General features: G+C 42.0%; 1 protein-coding gene across 2 annotated transcripts in view; it reads left to right on the top strand.

Moving 5' to 3' along the window:
* LOC135495390 (GDP-mannose 4,6 dehydratase-like) overlaps window positions 1-16,200 on the top strand; it is a 42,464-nt gene that overhangs the window by 10,750 nt on the left and 15,514 nt on the right. For both annotated transcript variants that reach the window (XM_064783946.1, XM_064783945.1), the window contains exons 4-8: window positions 2,009-2,118; window positions 2,999-3,191; window positions 4,209-4,313; window positions 4,661-4,788; window positions 6,645-6,763. In XM_064783946.1, the coding sequence (XP_064640016.1) occupies window positions 2,009-2,118; window positions 2,999-3,191; window positions 4,209-4,313; window positions 4,661-4,788; window positions 6,645-6,763 (655 nt within the window). The remainder of the gene's footprint in view (window positions 1-2,008; window positions 2,119-2,998; window positions 3,192-4,208; window positions 4,314-4,660; window positions 4,789-6,644; window positions 6,764-16,200) is intronic.

Raw genomic sequence — 16,200 nt, 5'->3', positions numbered from 1 at the left:
ACTGTAAATTGGCCATTTTGGGGAAATTGTAATTGCTTGGACCTACATCAAACCTAACACTACATGACACAAGACCATGCTCTTTATCCATCTTTCCTCCACATGAGGTGAGCACAATGGCCCTGGCCATTTCATCTGGTCATTTCATTGGTCTGGATATTACCGCCGCTTAAACCTTGTTCCCACGATCTCGATCAATAGAGCATCGGCGCTACCACTCGACTGGATTGTAACATACGGGAAACGAGGTCTAATTGTCGATGAGGTATCTAGGGCACAGGTCGTCTGCGTATAGACCAGTTCAAATGGCTATAGGCCATGGTGAGCGTTCGCGGCCGTAGCGTGTCGTGGTTTTGATACCCGTTGCACTCTTCTATTGGCACTTTTCAACTCAAGTGAGTATTCCAATCTCGCGAGGAGCGCAAGATAGGCCGTGCATGATGAGTTTGATGATGATCGGTCGGCTTTTCCGTAGTGAAAAAAGGCGCGAAAATACCGAAAAGGCGGGAAAATATTTGCGACTTGGGTTTGCAAAATGCGACTTCGATTATGGCAAAAGGTCGAACAATGCGACATGGTAAAGAAAGTGAACTTTGATCCCTGTTGACACTTCCGCAACTCATGCATGCCTATGTCCAATATCTCTCCAATCTCTTGTAAGTTGTAGAGTAAAACTTATTCCAACACTCTGACGCTGGTGGTTTTGGTTTAGACTTATGACTACCTTTTATGATTTGGGTAAGGATAACTCCATGCAACCAACCTTTTCAAGTTAGCCCATCCTCAAGTCCGAAGATATTGTTTGTTTGATGGAACATCTCCCAAATATTTGAGGGGCAGGCAAATATTATATTTTATCACCAACAGAATAGAAATTTTTCCGAAATCTTAAACGACCCCTAAAAATGAAGAATGAAGAAAAAACGCAAATATAACTGGAAGATGTCTTCTTTAGAACAGTTTTTCTTCCTCCCTTATCTTGACATTTTTAGATGCGGGGTGTTTTCTATGAGTATGTTGGTTACATCAAACAAACTTTAAAGCGTGGCATCATGGTGTATTATCAAGTCTTGGGCTAGCATGGTTTATGCTGGTGGACCAAGGTTTGTGAACCCCCTGCTTTTTAGCTCACCTCTTAGCAGAGGTGAGCTTATCCCATACCGTGGCGTCCGTCGTCCGTCGTCGTCGTCGTCGTCCGTCGTCCGTTAGCAGGGCACGTTTCGTAAGTACAGTACAGTATATGTCACACAGGTTTTTGATTTGACCTTCTTGTCAAAGTCACAGAGGTCAAATGGCGTAAATTCGCCGTCAGGCCGTAACTATGGCACGTTTCTTAACTGCAATGACTATTGATCACAAATTAAGTACACATGTACCCCTTGGTCAGGTGATCTCAGGTACTGAAGTTTGGTGCGATCTGATTTGCCGTTTGGCGTTTGGCCTCTCCAGGGAGGGGGCCAAATCCTAAATTCTTCAAAATGCCATTATTCCTAGTAATGACTTGCCCGATTGGCACCAATTTTATATCATAGGTACATCTAATTCTAACAACCATTCAATGTGTCACCCAGGTCTTCTTTGATTTGACCTACTTTTCAAGGTCACAGAGGTCGAATGTACTGTAAATTGGCCATTTTGGGGAAATTGTAATTGCTTGGACCTACATCAAACCTAACACTACATGACACAATACCATGCTCTTTATCCATCTTTCCTCCACATGAGGTGAGCACAATGGCCCTGGCCATTTCATTGTTGTTGTGGTCATCATGGTTGCATACAGATTTTTATCATGTGCTCCTTGAAATTTATGTGACTGAATTTTGCATTTTGGTTCGGAATGCTTCCAAAATGCATGTAGTACTAGTATATACTCCTAATCAATGAAAAGTTCTTCTGCAAAGCAAACTTGGTATGTTGTTATATTTGTCATGGAGAGCAACCAACCATACAGTGTACTGTGTATAAACCTAGATTTGACGTGTCTCACAGACTGTTTCCCTTGCAGCCATGAAGCTACACTATGGTGATTTAACAGACAGCACCAACCTGGTTAAGATTGTATCTATGGTACAACCAACGGAGATTTATAATTTAGGAGCTCAAAGTCATGTTAAGGTTAGTAATATGTGTGATTATTATTATCTTTATTACAAACAACTTTGGCCATCACCCCATACGATGATACAATGCTGTGCTGATGCAATTTAGCCAGTTGAAGTGCCTCTGTTGTACGCACACCTAAATGTATTACAAGTACCAAGAGGAAATACAGTGGAACCTCCCTTAGTGGACACTTCTCTATAAAGGACAACCTCTCTATCAGTGACACTAGTTTTGGTCCCAAATTGGTTGTTTCCATTCAATTTGACCTCTCTAATCAGGACACCTCTCTGTCAAGGACCTCACTTGTCAGTCCTGAGGGTGTCCTTAATAGGGAGGTTCTACTGTATCTTATACGTTGTTTCCTCCTCGGGCTCCTGGAGGTACATGTAGAATAGGCCTTTTGAACAAACGTCCCTTAACCCATTCGTTTGCTTCATTCTTAACCACTAAAATGCCGTAAGACGTATATATACGCGAACTCTATCGAACTGCTCTGCCGTAAGACGTATATATACGTCAGCCATCCACAGGATTGTTCCATGTATAATCCTGTACTAAAACCACTGTTCAAACAATCGTGGGGAGGCTTCGTTCTTCACAAAAACACCAGCTGGCAGAACTTGATCGATGGCGGCTGCAAAGACGAAAAAAGACGTTTTCCTGCAATTAATTCCGGCAGGGCAGTATAAAGGTCCGAGAAAATTGATTGCGGCATTAAGTGGTTAAAGCATCCAGGAAGAGGTGAGAAAGTGATTGCACATTCTGAATAAGGTCTGACAAACCATCGATCACATGGAATACCGAAGTCTGGCATTCGTGACTGATTAGTGTTAGTGTTCTGTAGACAGTAAATCATAGTTTAATCTTCTATCCTTGTTTTCTCTATTTTAAGGTGTCATTTGAACTCAGTGAATATACAGCAAATGTCGACGCAGTTGGAACGCTGCGGTTACTTGATGCAGTGAGGATATGCAATCTCGCCAACTCCGTCAAATTCTACCAGGCGTCAACCAGTGAAATGTTTGGCAAAGTTCAGGAGATTCCGCAGAAGGAAACGACACCATTTTATCCCAGATCTCCTTATGGTAAGGCGAGACTTTTTTTATTAGTTGGTGCTCGGATTTTTGGAGGAATATATTTTTGAGGAGGACGAAAAACAAAAACCAAAAAAAATGTTTTTTTCCAAAGATTTCATGTTCTCGAAAAAATGATAGGATTTCTCAAAGTCGGAGGGAAGGATAAAAATTAAAATTTTTCCTAAAAAAAGTAGTGCATTTTCACATATTGAACAGTCAGCAGCCATGGCAGCCAGACTCATAACAATAGACTGGTTCTCTTCATAATATCTACTGTGGATGCATTAGGAAAGGACAAGAACCAGTCTAGGTCTGGCAGAGCTGGTCTGGCATTCGCACTTTCGATTCGAATGATCAATCCGACGAAGCTAATTTTAATTCAATCATGTTGAATTTTGATTTTGAAAAAAATATTTTTGATCTTTTAAGTTACTGTTGGGCGTCGGAGCTCAAAATAAATAAAAAAATTTTTTTTTGTGTAAAATCGGTAATGTTCGAATCGGCGGATCCGAGACTGGCTAGATATAAAAATTTTATTTTTTTTCTTATTTCGGACATCGGGAGGTCGGCGGATCCGAGCACCAACAAATAAAAAAAGTCTCGCCTAAGTGGCAACTTAGTCAATGAGGCAATGTTTAGCTGGAGACCAGAGTCCAGTTTTTGTGGTTCAGACCTGCTCCGTGATGATAGAGAGGAATACTGGCCAAACTCTGTGGTAAAACTCTCCAGGACTGTTGGGAGCCAACTTCATTACTGATAATGGGCTGACTGTCTAGAGTTCGTCTTAAAAATTGAAGAATAGAGAGGAATACTGGCCAAAGGACATCATCCTGGCCACAAACCTCTGAGGGCTGTGTAGTGGGACACTAGACAGCCAACTTCATTACTAAAAATGGGCTGACTAGTGACTGTCTAACATTCGTCTCAAAAATTTCCGAACGCACAACAAGAGAAGAGTTGTTTCTTTTATGCTATATAGTTTGAACTTGAAAACCTTTTTTCATCCTTCACAATTCCTCTCCACAGGCGCTGCCAAACTGTATGCCTACTGGGTGACAGTGAATTACCGCGAAGCATATGACATATTTGCTGTGAATGGTATACTGTTCAATCATGAAAGTCCTAGAAGAGGTGAGAAAGTGAATGATTAGTCTTGATAGGGTCAGACACAGCCAAGTTTTAAGCAACTGAATGGAATACAGAAAGATGATTTTTAAACGATGATCATTGACTATGGTGTTGGGCTTTTAAACCTCGAGTGAAAAATAGATAAATTTACCCAAATTTGTAACTGACATTAGTGATCCTCACACCAAGTTATCTCGAGTATTAGTGGGGCTGACCTGTCTCTCGGGTCTTCATTGTTAGCCACTAAAGGGGAAACAGGTCACTTTATCATTTTCTGCTTGAGCACCACAGTGAGAGGTTCTCATTGTACATATGCCATGCATTCACCCAATAATTGACTGTTGTTTCAGGTGCTACGTTCGTGACGAGGAAAATCACCCGCGCTGTTGCCAAAATTAAGTTAGGGACACAAGAGGAGTTAAATTTGGGGAATCTCGATGCGAAGAGAGATTGGGGCCATGCGAAAGATTATGTCGAGGTGAGTCTCGACAGACGTTCCACAAGTCTCCACAGAGACTCTCTACATCATATGAACTGCTCATCATAAAGTGCTGCATTGGTGATATGTAGTAAGGAGATGATTAGTGGTATAGTGGTTTGACTGGAGTCCTTGAGCAAGACACTCGACCCCGATTCTCTTTGAATCGTAAAAAGGTTTCAAGACGATAACACGTTCACAATGCACAAAAGGGTTTCACAATGCACAAAAGGGTTTCACAATGCACAAAAGGGTTTCACAATGCACAAAAGGGTTTCACAATGCACAAAAGGGTTTCACAATGCACAAAAGGGTTTCACAATGCACAAAAGGGTTTCACAATGCACAAAAGGGTTTCACAATGCACAAAAGGGTTTCACAATGCACAAAAGGGTTTCACAATGCACAAAAGGGTTACCCCCAACAAATCCATTTCATTCAAACTAAACTCAAAAACAGGCCAAGCCAGATTGACCTATGACTTAACACTTTCAGGTTCAGTACATGTCGTGCCACTATTCAGGCGCGAACAATGAAGACATAAGTATTTGTTGGCGCCAATCATAAAGTTCCCCACTGGCAAACGTCAAATCACAATGAATTCATGTCAGAGCTCTTTTGGGGCAACCTGTGTGGTTGAATGAAAATGGAGTTTTCCTTGACAAAACTATTCATTTTTAGCTCACCTCTTAGCAGAGGTGAGCTTATCCCATACCGTGGCGTCCGTCGTCCGTCGTCGTCGTCGTCGTCGTCGTCGTCCGTCGTCCGTTAGCAGGGCACGTTTCGTAACTGTTAGAGCTATTGAGTTGAAACTTGGTACACATGTACCCTTATGTAATGACACCTGGGAGACCAAGTTTCGGTCCGATTCGTTTCATGGTTTGGCCACCAGGGGGCCAAACGTTAAAAGTGAAAATATGCAATATCTCCCTTAATAGTAGTCGGGAAATTTTGAAAAAAATATGGTAGGTACTTCTAGCAAAGGTGCATCATATATCCTCCGGGTTTTTGATTTGACCTCCTTTTCAAGGTCACAGAGGTCAAATGGTGTAAATTAGCCGTTAGGATGTAACGATGGCACGTTTCTAAACTGCAATGACTATTGATACCAAATTTGGTACACATTTACCCCTTAGTCAGGTGATCTCAGGGACCAAAGTTTGGTCCAATATGATTCACCACTTGACCACCAGGGGGCAAAATCCAAAAACCTTAAAAATGTGATTATTCCTTAACTTCTTGCCCGATTGCCACCAATTTGATATCATGGGTACATCTAACCACCATACAGTATATGTCACACAGGTTTTTAATTTGACCTTCTTGTCAAGGTCACAGAGGTCAAATGGCGTAAATTCGCCGTCAGGCCGTAACTATGGCATGTTTCTTAACTGCAATGACTATTGATCACAAATTAAGTACACATGTACCCCTTGGTCAGGTGATCTCAGGTACCGAAGTTTGGTGCGATCTGATTTGCCGTTTGGCCTCCAGGGAGGGGGCCAAATCCTAAATTCTTCAAAATGCCATTATTCCTAGTAATGACTTGCCCGATTGGCACCAATTTTATATCATAAGTACATCTAATTCTAACATCCATTCAATGTGTCACCCGGGTCTTCTTTGATTTGACCTACTTTTCAAGGTCACAGAGGTCGAATGTACTGTAAATTGGCCATTTTGGGGAAATTGTAATTGCTTGGACCTACATCAAACCTAACACTACATGACACAAGACCATGCTCTTTATCCATCTTTCCTCCACATGAGGTGAGCACAATGGCCCTGGCCATTTCATCTTTGTCATTTCTTCAAGTATACCTTTCATGAAAGTATCTATTGTGTTATATTTTCAGGCGATGTGGCTCATGTTACAACATGATATACCCGAAGACTTTGTGATATCAATGTGCGTGAGCTACAGTGTCCGGGATTTTGTAGAAATGTCCTTTAGACACATTGGTGTTGAAATTGAGTGAGTATAAACATATTACAAAAATGTGCTTGTTGAAATTGCCGTCAAAAGGTTGAGTGATTAAGTCATCCTTTTTGAGAGCGGTTGGCTGTTTTTGAATAATTGGAATTGTCAAGGATGCCAAGCATACCTTAGAGGAACAAGTTTTGTCGAGGCCTCCCTGTCTGTTGTCTGATGCCTGGTGTAGGGCCTGCACACTCCCGATGCCCTCGACTAACAGAAAGTGACGTTGATTAACCCTATAACACCTAGAGCCACTGCCAGCGCAAGTGCTTATTCCCCTAGGCCCCGACATGATTTTACCTGGAAATCACATTTTTTGCGATGGGTCCAGTTTTTGGCTCACCGTAAGGGGAGTCGTCGTATCCTAACAGTGGCACGTTTCTTAACTGCTAGAGCTATGAACTTGAAACTTTGTACACAGAATTCCCTAGGTCAGCTGACCTCTGACACTGATTTTCGGTCCGATCTGATTCTCTGTTTGGCCACCAGGGGGCCAAATGTCGATATCTAAAAAGTGTGATATCTCGCTTATTAGTGACTTGTTTTCGATAAAACTTTTGTTGTAGGTACTCATAGCAAATATACATTTTATATTTTACGGGTTTTTAATTTGACCTTGTTTTCAAGGTCACAGAGGTCATATGGCGTAAATTGGCCATTAGAGTGTAAACTATGGCACGTTTCTTAACCACTAAAGCTATGAACTTGAAACTTGGTACATATAACCCCCTATATCACATAGCCTCTGGTGCTGAATTTTGGTTCGATCTGATTCCTAACTTTGCCACCAGGGGGCCAAAAGTGGAAATCTAAAAAGTGTGATATCTCGCTTATAAGTGACTTGTTTTCGATAAAACTTTTGTTTTAGGTACTCATAGCAAGTATACATTTTATATTGTACGGGTTTTTAATTTGACCTTGTTTTCAAGGTCACAGAGGTCATATGGCGTAAATTGGCCATTAGAGTGTAAACTACGGCACGTTTCTTAACCACTAAAGCTATGAACTTGAAACTTGGTACATATAACCCCCTATATCACATAGCCTCTGGTGCTGAATTTTGGTTCGATCTGATTCCTAACTTTGGGGCCACCAGGGGGCCAAAAGTGGAAATCTAAAAAGTGTGATATCTCGCTTATTAGTGATTTGTTTTTGATGAAATTTTTATGGTAGGTTTTCCTAGCAAGGGTATATCACATATCATAGGTGTTTTTGATTTGACCTACTTTTCAAGGTCACAGAGGTCAAATGGCGTAAATTTGCCGTTTGAGTGTAACTGGGGCACGTTTCTTAACCAATAAAGCTATGAACTTGAAATTTGGTGCACCTGATTCCCTACATCATTTAACCTCTGACACCGAATTTCAGTCTGATCTGATTCTCGACTTGGCCACCAGGGGGCCAAAACTAAAAAAAGTAAAAAGTGCAATATCTCGCTTAATAGTGACTTGTTTTCAATTCTATTTTTATGGTAGGTACTCAGAGCAAGGATACATCACATATCCTACGGTTTCTGATTTGACCTTATTTTCAAGGTCACAGAGGTCAAATGATGTGAATTGGCCGTTTGTGTGTAACGGTGGCACGTTTCTTAACCACTAAAGCTATGAATTTTAAACCTGGTACACATGACTCCCTAGGTCAGATGACCTGTGACACTGATTTTCGGTCTGGTCTGATTCTTAACTGGGCCACCAGGGGGCCAAAACAAAAAATTTGAATAGTGCCATATCTCGCTAATTACTGATTAGTTTTTGGTAAAAATGTTATGGTAGATACTCTTAGCAAGGATACGTCACATATGATACGGGTTTTTGATTTGACGTTCTTGTCAAGGTCACAGAGGTCAAACGGCTTAAATTGGCCATTTTAGCGTAACTGTGGCACGTTTGTTAACCCCTAAGGCTATGAACTTGAGACTTTGTTCAAAGGACCCTCTAGGTCAGCTGACCTCTGACCCTGAATTTCAGTCTGGTTTGATTCTCGACTTGGCCACCAGGGGGCCAAAAGTGAAAACCTAGAAAGTGTGATATCTCGCTTATTATGGGCCCCAGACCACACAGTCTGGGGACCATATTGATATTGCTGGAATTCTGCATTCTATCTGTTACCAAACTTTAGTGTGAGTGTTCTCTGAAACAGCTGAACAAACCAAAAATCTTTCACCCCAAACCCACCAAGCATACCCCCATCCAAGGGACGTCACTAAAGACTTTTCAAAATTTCGGCTCATTTTGATGTTATTGACGCTTTTATGCTGAGATTCGTCTGATCGTCTTCTCCCAACATGCCGAAGTCGCGATTCAATCTGACATGCGCTGTGACATGCGCAGAGGCGAGACGCTGATACATTAGCATAAGCTCCGCCCCGTCATAATGACGTCATTATTCTCAGGAGTTGGTCGAGCGATGGGACGATGGAGGTATTATAAAGAAACCCAATTCGATTCATGGACTATCGCAAAACGATTTTTCAAAACTCAGAATATTTCGATGCTTTAGATGCGTTTTTATGACTCCAGCTCCTCCCTCTCTGGGAGCTGGAGTTAGTATTGTTTTCGCTCAGGTTTCTCGTCCAACCACGTGACCTCTCCAACACTCGATAATGCACTCTTTTCGTCCACGTTTTAGGCCAATCTTCGGCATGAACATGAAATCTAATAAGCGCAGTACTTAAATCAGATGTTTCTCTCGCCTTGAAAACATTCCTGGGTAAAATCCATTGAGATTAGCCGAGTTAATCTACTTTTTCCGTGATTAAAATCTCTGCCGCTGAATTCTATAAATAGAAACTATTAACATCGCGGCAGTGTGGTTCCCATTGTGCGCCCTCCCACTTCACACCATGTCTGCAAGTTTTACGGAGAGGGAGGGCGTGCGGTAAGAAGAATGGCCAAAATGACGTCACGTTTTCCTGGCAATGCCTCTTGCCGGACCAGTCAAGCATTGGGAAAGCATCTTTAATTCTCAATGCTATTTCAATTTCATCTCAAACATGTCTTTTTACAGACCCACCCCTTACACAGACAATGGGTAACATCAAGTCTTCTGTTTTCAAAGTGTTGGAGAAAGTGTTTTAGGCCTACCTCAGTAGCTGAACTGATAAAACACTGTCCAAGATCAGCAAAGCAGCAACTGAGAATGGTGTCAACAATGTTTTTAACAGAAACAAGCCTCAAACACTTTCCCCAACACTTTCAAACCCAAGACTTTACCTCACCCAGTGAGTGATGCACTCTGAACTATACTTACCAAGAACTGTCTCCACCCTCATTCTCTGGCTAGGATAATGTAATCCATACAACAGTTAACTATCGCTAGGATAACCCAATGCTCCCTCCATCCAATACTCGGGGGCCCATTTAATTTGCTGTTAAGCAGATTTCTCAATCTAGTTAGTGATTCGTTTTCAATAATATTTTTATGGTAGGTTCTCCTAGCAGGGATACATCACATATCATATGAGATTGGTCGTTTTTAGTGTAACTATGGCACGTTTCTTAACCGCTATAGCTATGAACTTGAAATTTGGTGCACATGACTCCCTACGTCATGTCACCTTGGACACCGAATTTCGATCTGATCTGGTACTCAACTTGGCCACCAAGAGGCCAAAACTAAAATTGTTAAAAAGTGCAATATCTCGTTTATTAGTGACTTGTTTTTGATGATATTCTTATGGTTACCATAATGGTACTTACTCCAAGCAACGATACATCACATGTCATACCGACTTTGGTTTGACCTATATACTATACATGTACAATGTTTCTTAACCTGGATGAATTCCAAAGCACCAAATATCTATACGGTGAGCACAATGGCCCCTGGCCGTTTCATTTACAAAATGACATAGGTGAACTTCCAAATAATGTATTATAAGTCCCGTTTATTTAAAAGAAGATGAAATTCCCTATTAAATAGGGTACATCTAAATCGGAATCAAACAAACGATCCATTTCAGCAATTCAAATGTCCAACCTGAATTTACTGGCTTGAAGAGAAACAAAAACTTAATCGTCAAATATCTCAAAAACTTCTACAGCAACCACCATTGTTCATCCGGGCATTTGAAAGCTTAAGTTTCATAGATTAATAATAGGCGGCGAATATGGGTGTGCGGGCGTCATAGGGCGCCTCCAGGGGATTGGCGGCAGGCGTCATCGGGCGCCTCCAGGTGTTATAGGGTTAAAGTATCTTAGCTTGTCTTATGAGCGGTCGAGTTGTATCCTAATGCCAACGGCTGAGGCTGTGGACTGGTTGAAAGTTTGATTTAATTCTGTCACAAACCAACTTGGGGCCTTTGGCGAGTCAGTTCCCTGAAGTGGTTTTTTTCCCCCTGAAATCGCTTCGAATTAGAAAGAAGGTGCAACACTACCAGTTAATGTGTAAACTGCCAATGACTGGAATTCTTTACTGGTACGCCTGCTACTGCTACTGTAGGAACTACAGTGGAACCTCCCTCTCTATTAAGGACAACCTCTCTATTAATAAGGACACCAGTTTTGGTCCAAATTGGTAGTTTCTGTTCAATTTGACCTCTCTAGTGTAATCAGGACACCTAAGGACAGCACTGCCAGTCCCAAAGGTGTCCTTAATGGAGAGGTTCTACTGTATTTGATTCTGGTAACTGCATGCACCACTCTTTATATTTCTATCACTTAGAAACTGTAGTACTCTATGGTTCTAATATCTGTCCTCAGTGAAAATAGCTGTCACTCTCAGTTCTGTGATAATGGTTGTCTCTTGTTTGTTGACTGTTGTCTAGGACAAGCTCTCCTAATCAGACCTTCTGTTGAAAAATACCTAGGTGAGCAAATATTTACTCCCCTAACTTTTATTTTCATAGCCTAGGCGCGTAATTCTTGAAAGTCGCTGTTTGCGACTTGTGCCCGGTGGCCATGATTGATAATGATGAGAATCACGGATTCCCATGCTAGGAGCGATTCCATTGGTTGGCCTTCCGAGTGACCCTCGACATTGACCAATGGCGTGCACTGTTACAGTCTTTGATGTCGTTACAATAATATGCCTATCGGTGGCGCTGCAGTCGAGATATCCAGGTGCGCGAATTTTAAAACTTTTTGAAGAGCTATGCACGCAGTTCCATGCGCGGCCAAAATGACAATTTGGCCGTGCAAAGGCGCAAGCTCAAATGCGCCCCTTTCAACAGAAGGTCTGCCTAATAGCCTTTGAACTTGACGACAATAAGCCTTGATGTCTCCGAGTGCATGATGCTGTTGCAACAGAAGTTGTCTCAATCACCACATATTTTATGCGTCGTGACAAAGACTGAGAGAGAGTCCCAAATTGTTTCGTGAATATAACAGTAAATCTCGGCAAAGATCCCTGCTGATTCTCAGTCTCACCACTTGGTAACCCCAACCATGCATTCTGTCTACAGTAATACATTGTATACACGATTGGCTCTGATTGGATGTATGGGTGGAGCTTACTCCCGATGCTAGCACTCCCAGCGAATGCACTATGATAGATCGTTTGTGTACACGGGGGATGTTTCACTGTAGGAACAACGCCCGATTGATTCCGATTAATAAATTAGCGGCCTTCGGGAATCTCCGTTGAATCACGTGGAATTGTCGTCTGCTGGCTTGGCTCGGGCTAGTAGCTTATGCTTATGGGCTACTGCAGTCTGCCTTGAAACTAGTCCTGGGCTAGTAGGGCAAATTTGGATTGTTCAACCCCTGATACCATTAACTCTTTCAGTGCCCAAGATAGGACATGTACAACCAAAATTTGAAGGTATTTTAGTTCCTCGGGCTCCAGACAACACCAGATGTCCCCAGCTACTCTAATGTGTTTCATATGGTTTCTCTGGCCTGGGGCGTCCAAATTGAATAATTTTTTGCGACAGAGGGTGGGGTGGGGTCTGCCATCGCTCATTTTAGGTGAAAAATGGTGAAAATCGGCCTAAAATACCACTCCCCTAAAAAGAATTAGAAAATAATCCTAATACGCCCCTACTTATTACTGCTGTTTTATTGAAACTGGGGGTAAAGACAAAGATTTTGAAGAATTTTGATGAGTGTCACTAATTTTTGTGAGATTTTGGGTGGTGAAAATGCACAAATCCTGGGCACTGAAAGAGTTAATACCAAGTTTCAATGAATTTGCATGCATAATAACTGCATTAGGACATGGTGTATTCAATTTTCCTGAGCCACCAGTAGATAATGAACACAAACGCGGCATCCATATATAGATTAGAATGTGTCAGGATGTTGTATCTGATACGGAAACATCCGATTTTATGACAGATTGATTACTTGGCCTGACGTCAATGCTTTCTGCTATCTGTTTCTCAAACATAATAATAGATGATACGGCCATTGTACACAACGTGACTACCCCCAATGCTTTCTGCAATCTGTTGCTCAGACATAACAGATAACAATCGATACGGCCATTGTGCTTAATAGTATATTTCCTGGCAACAGCTGGCTCTCTGGCCAGCATGTGTCCAATGTCATGGACCTCACTTGTAGTCACGCCTCTGTCCAGTAGGAATGGGAAATGAACTGTTGGAACTTGTACACAACGCGACTACCCCCAAGGAGGATACCGCGGTGACGTCACATCACGTGATCACATCCCATATTACTGATCGCTAAGGCCAATCAGATTCAGTCTACTGACAGCACCAGCACTGAACACATCTCAACGTATCACTGTCTGGTGCGCTCCTGTACACAAAAACACCAATAGATGAAATATTGCAATACCTAGTATGGATTCTTCCTGTGTAAAATAAAATTCACAGAGCAGATTAACTTCCGCGAATAAAAAAGACGTTTGGCGTGGCCAAAGTGCGGAAATAATGTCTCCGCTAAAATACACTACGAAATGCACTAGGCAATGCACTACGCGATACACGGTAGAGATGTAGTTGAGTTTTTATTGTTTTGACTTAGAAGCCCGCCCATATCATAATATATTCATGTATTCATGAAGTATGAACTCATTTCTGTCCCATACAACTCGAAGAACAGTCAATTTCTCCTTAAATCATCACCGAAACCGCGATATCCGCAGGAAGATTTCGTTCTAGTGTCCGAAAATGCATGATCTTACAGGGGCGCTAACTCGACAAATAGAGGGTATCTATGGGGATCTATTCGAGTTTTAGGTCCTACAGGGCTCAAACTCGTAAAATCTGTAAACATGCCTCCAAATCCCATTATGATAATGAAGAGATTGCCCCATATCTGGGAGACTGTTTTGAAACCATAGCTAATTTTGGAAGATCGGTGCCCGGCTATTTGGTTTTAACAACCCTATTTTTCCCCATCAAAACAGCACTTTTCATTATTCAAATGCTGCTGTTGCTCAGACATAATAGATAATAATTGATACGGCCAATGTGCTTAATAGTATATTTCCTGGTAACAGCTGGCTCTCTGGCCAGCATGTGTCCACTGTCATGGACGTCACTTGCAGTCACACCTCTGTCCAGTAAGAATGGGAAATGAACAGTTTGAACTTGTGCACTACACGACTACCGACAATCAATGTCAAAGCCATTGCCATTTGGGTGGGAGGGTTGATTGTTTTAAACTTGTGAACATTAAAGGGAACTGACACCGGCCAGCGGTTTAGCCAACTTTTTTGACTTTCTCTGCCCGAGAAATTCAAACTTCCGACTTCCTGTTCGAGTTCAGATTTGTAGCTCCGCCCCCAGTGCCCGAGCTTGCGCAGTTCAATTTGTTATTGAAAATATTGAGAATCATGTAGAAAGTTCGCGTAATGGGGCGACCAAAAAGGTCTCAAAAGCCGATCAGCGGCTATGGATTTCGCGTGAGACTGAGACGCTGGCGACAAGGAAAGTAATACGGAAGGAGGCCTCGTGCTTTTGACATCTGTCAAACAGCCGTGAGTCATGCGATCTTTCATTCATGAGTTTTCGTAGTAAATTCCATAGCAGTGACGTCACTCAATGATTGACAGATAGGTGCCATGTTTCATTCATGCCTCGTTCTGAATCTGAACACCCGATACGTGGGAAATGAAAACGAGGTCATACGAACTGGCTGGCTGGTGTCAGTTCCCTTTAAACATTGAAACCGCCTGTCAACCATCTCTCGGAGACAACCCATCGTACGTTGCTATGCCTCTTCGCAAATAAAAGTCGAGGAGAAGGGGCTTTATGCTTTCATGACTAAATGACTTTGGATCATATCGATTGAATACATGTAGATTGGCTTGCTGGGTTGGTGTTAGGCAATGAAGTCTCCAAGCCTTGAAAATATTCTGAAATCCGGCCCGACAAGTTCTTCTCCAAAAAAACAGATGGCACCACTGGTATTGAGGCATGTTTTCTGGCAATGTTTTGATCTGCATAGAACTTGGTTCAATGTCACAACACCAGGGGACACCTCTGCTGGTGATGGGGTGTTGTGAGAAACTTAATGACAATTTGTGACCCGTTCCGGCAAAACCAGTCGCATGTCGCTCTGAGCTTGGCAGGTTGAGACAGACTGTTTGTTCATTTCACTATTGTCTGCCTTTTGTGAAATCTGACGACATCAATTTCTTCTATTATCTCCTGGTGTCATCTCGGCTCATCTTATGTGCGACATGCGACAGAATCCGATAACTTGACTTACCTTCGTGCATCTTGGATGTTCATACCATACCGTATCATTAAGGGCCGTGAATCTCAGAATAAATACTTTTTGGCCTTATTCGCATTCCTGTAGCCTTCTCCTGGTTATCGATTTGTGGCTATCAAACACGACCAGTCAATTATCGCGATCTCTTCGCTTGTTTACCTTCACACATCATTTGCTATCGTCCCACGCATCGAATGATCACGAATCATCTTGAATATTTAAAAGGTCCATCGCAGCCACGGTGCGCTCGGGGGCTTCATCTCTGACAGCAGCTGAGACCACAGTGGTGTTATTTTAGACAATTCTGTGGCAGTCGTTTGCGAACCGGCAACCTCCTTCTGTTTTCATATCTGTTTTCTTTAAATTTGATAATGTTACATGTAGCTAATCGCTACCGAGAGAGATGAGATATCGAGGCCACTTTGGTTCAACATTGGAGCAGGGCTTGCTTGTTTTTGATTGAAGATCACAATTCCCGGCGGGGGAGATCGTTCATGGTGTTTTGTTAATTTCCAAAAATATTGAATCAGGTTGACGTCTGCGGAAAAGTTCAATGTATATTTACTTTATTTTTGTAACTGAGGATCTTCAGTTTTGAAATAATCTTCACGAAAAAAATGTTCTGCGGGCATGAGTAATATTTTTACATTGTTTTGTTAAGTTTGAATTATAAAGATCAGTTGGACGTTGCTTGTAGGCTGGCTGCTTTTGATAAGGCCTTTCAAAAGGTTGTTTGAAAAGTTTCAAAAAGTTGATTGAAACATTTCAAGGCTCTGTGGAAATTTTTAACCCAGGGCGTGGAGA

Source organism: Lineus longissimus, chromosome 11 (genome assembly GCF_910592395.1).
Source record: "Lineus longissimus chromosome 11, tnLinLong1.2, whole genome shotgun sequence".
NCBI lineage: Eukaryota > Metazoa > Nemertea > Pilidiophora > Heteronemertea > Lineidae > Lineus > Lineus longissimus.
The sequence above is the reverse complement of the archived record's forward strand: the minus strand, read 5'-3'. Positions and strand labels throughout refer to the sequence as shown.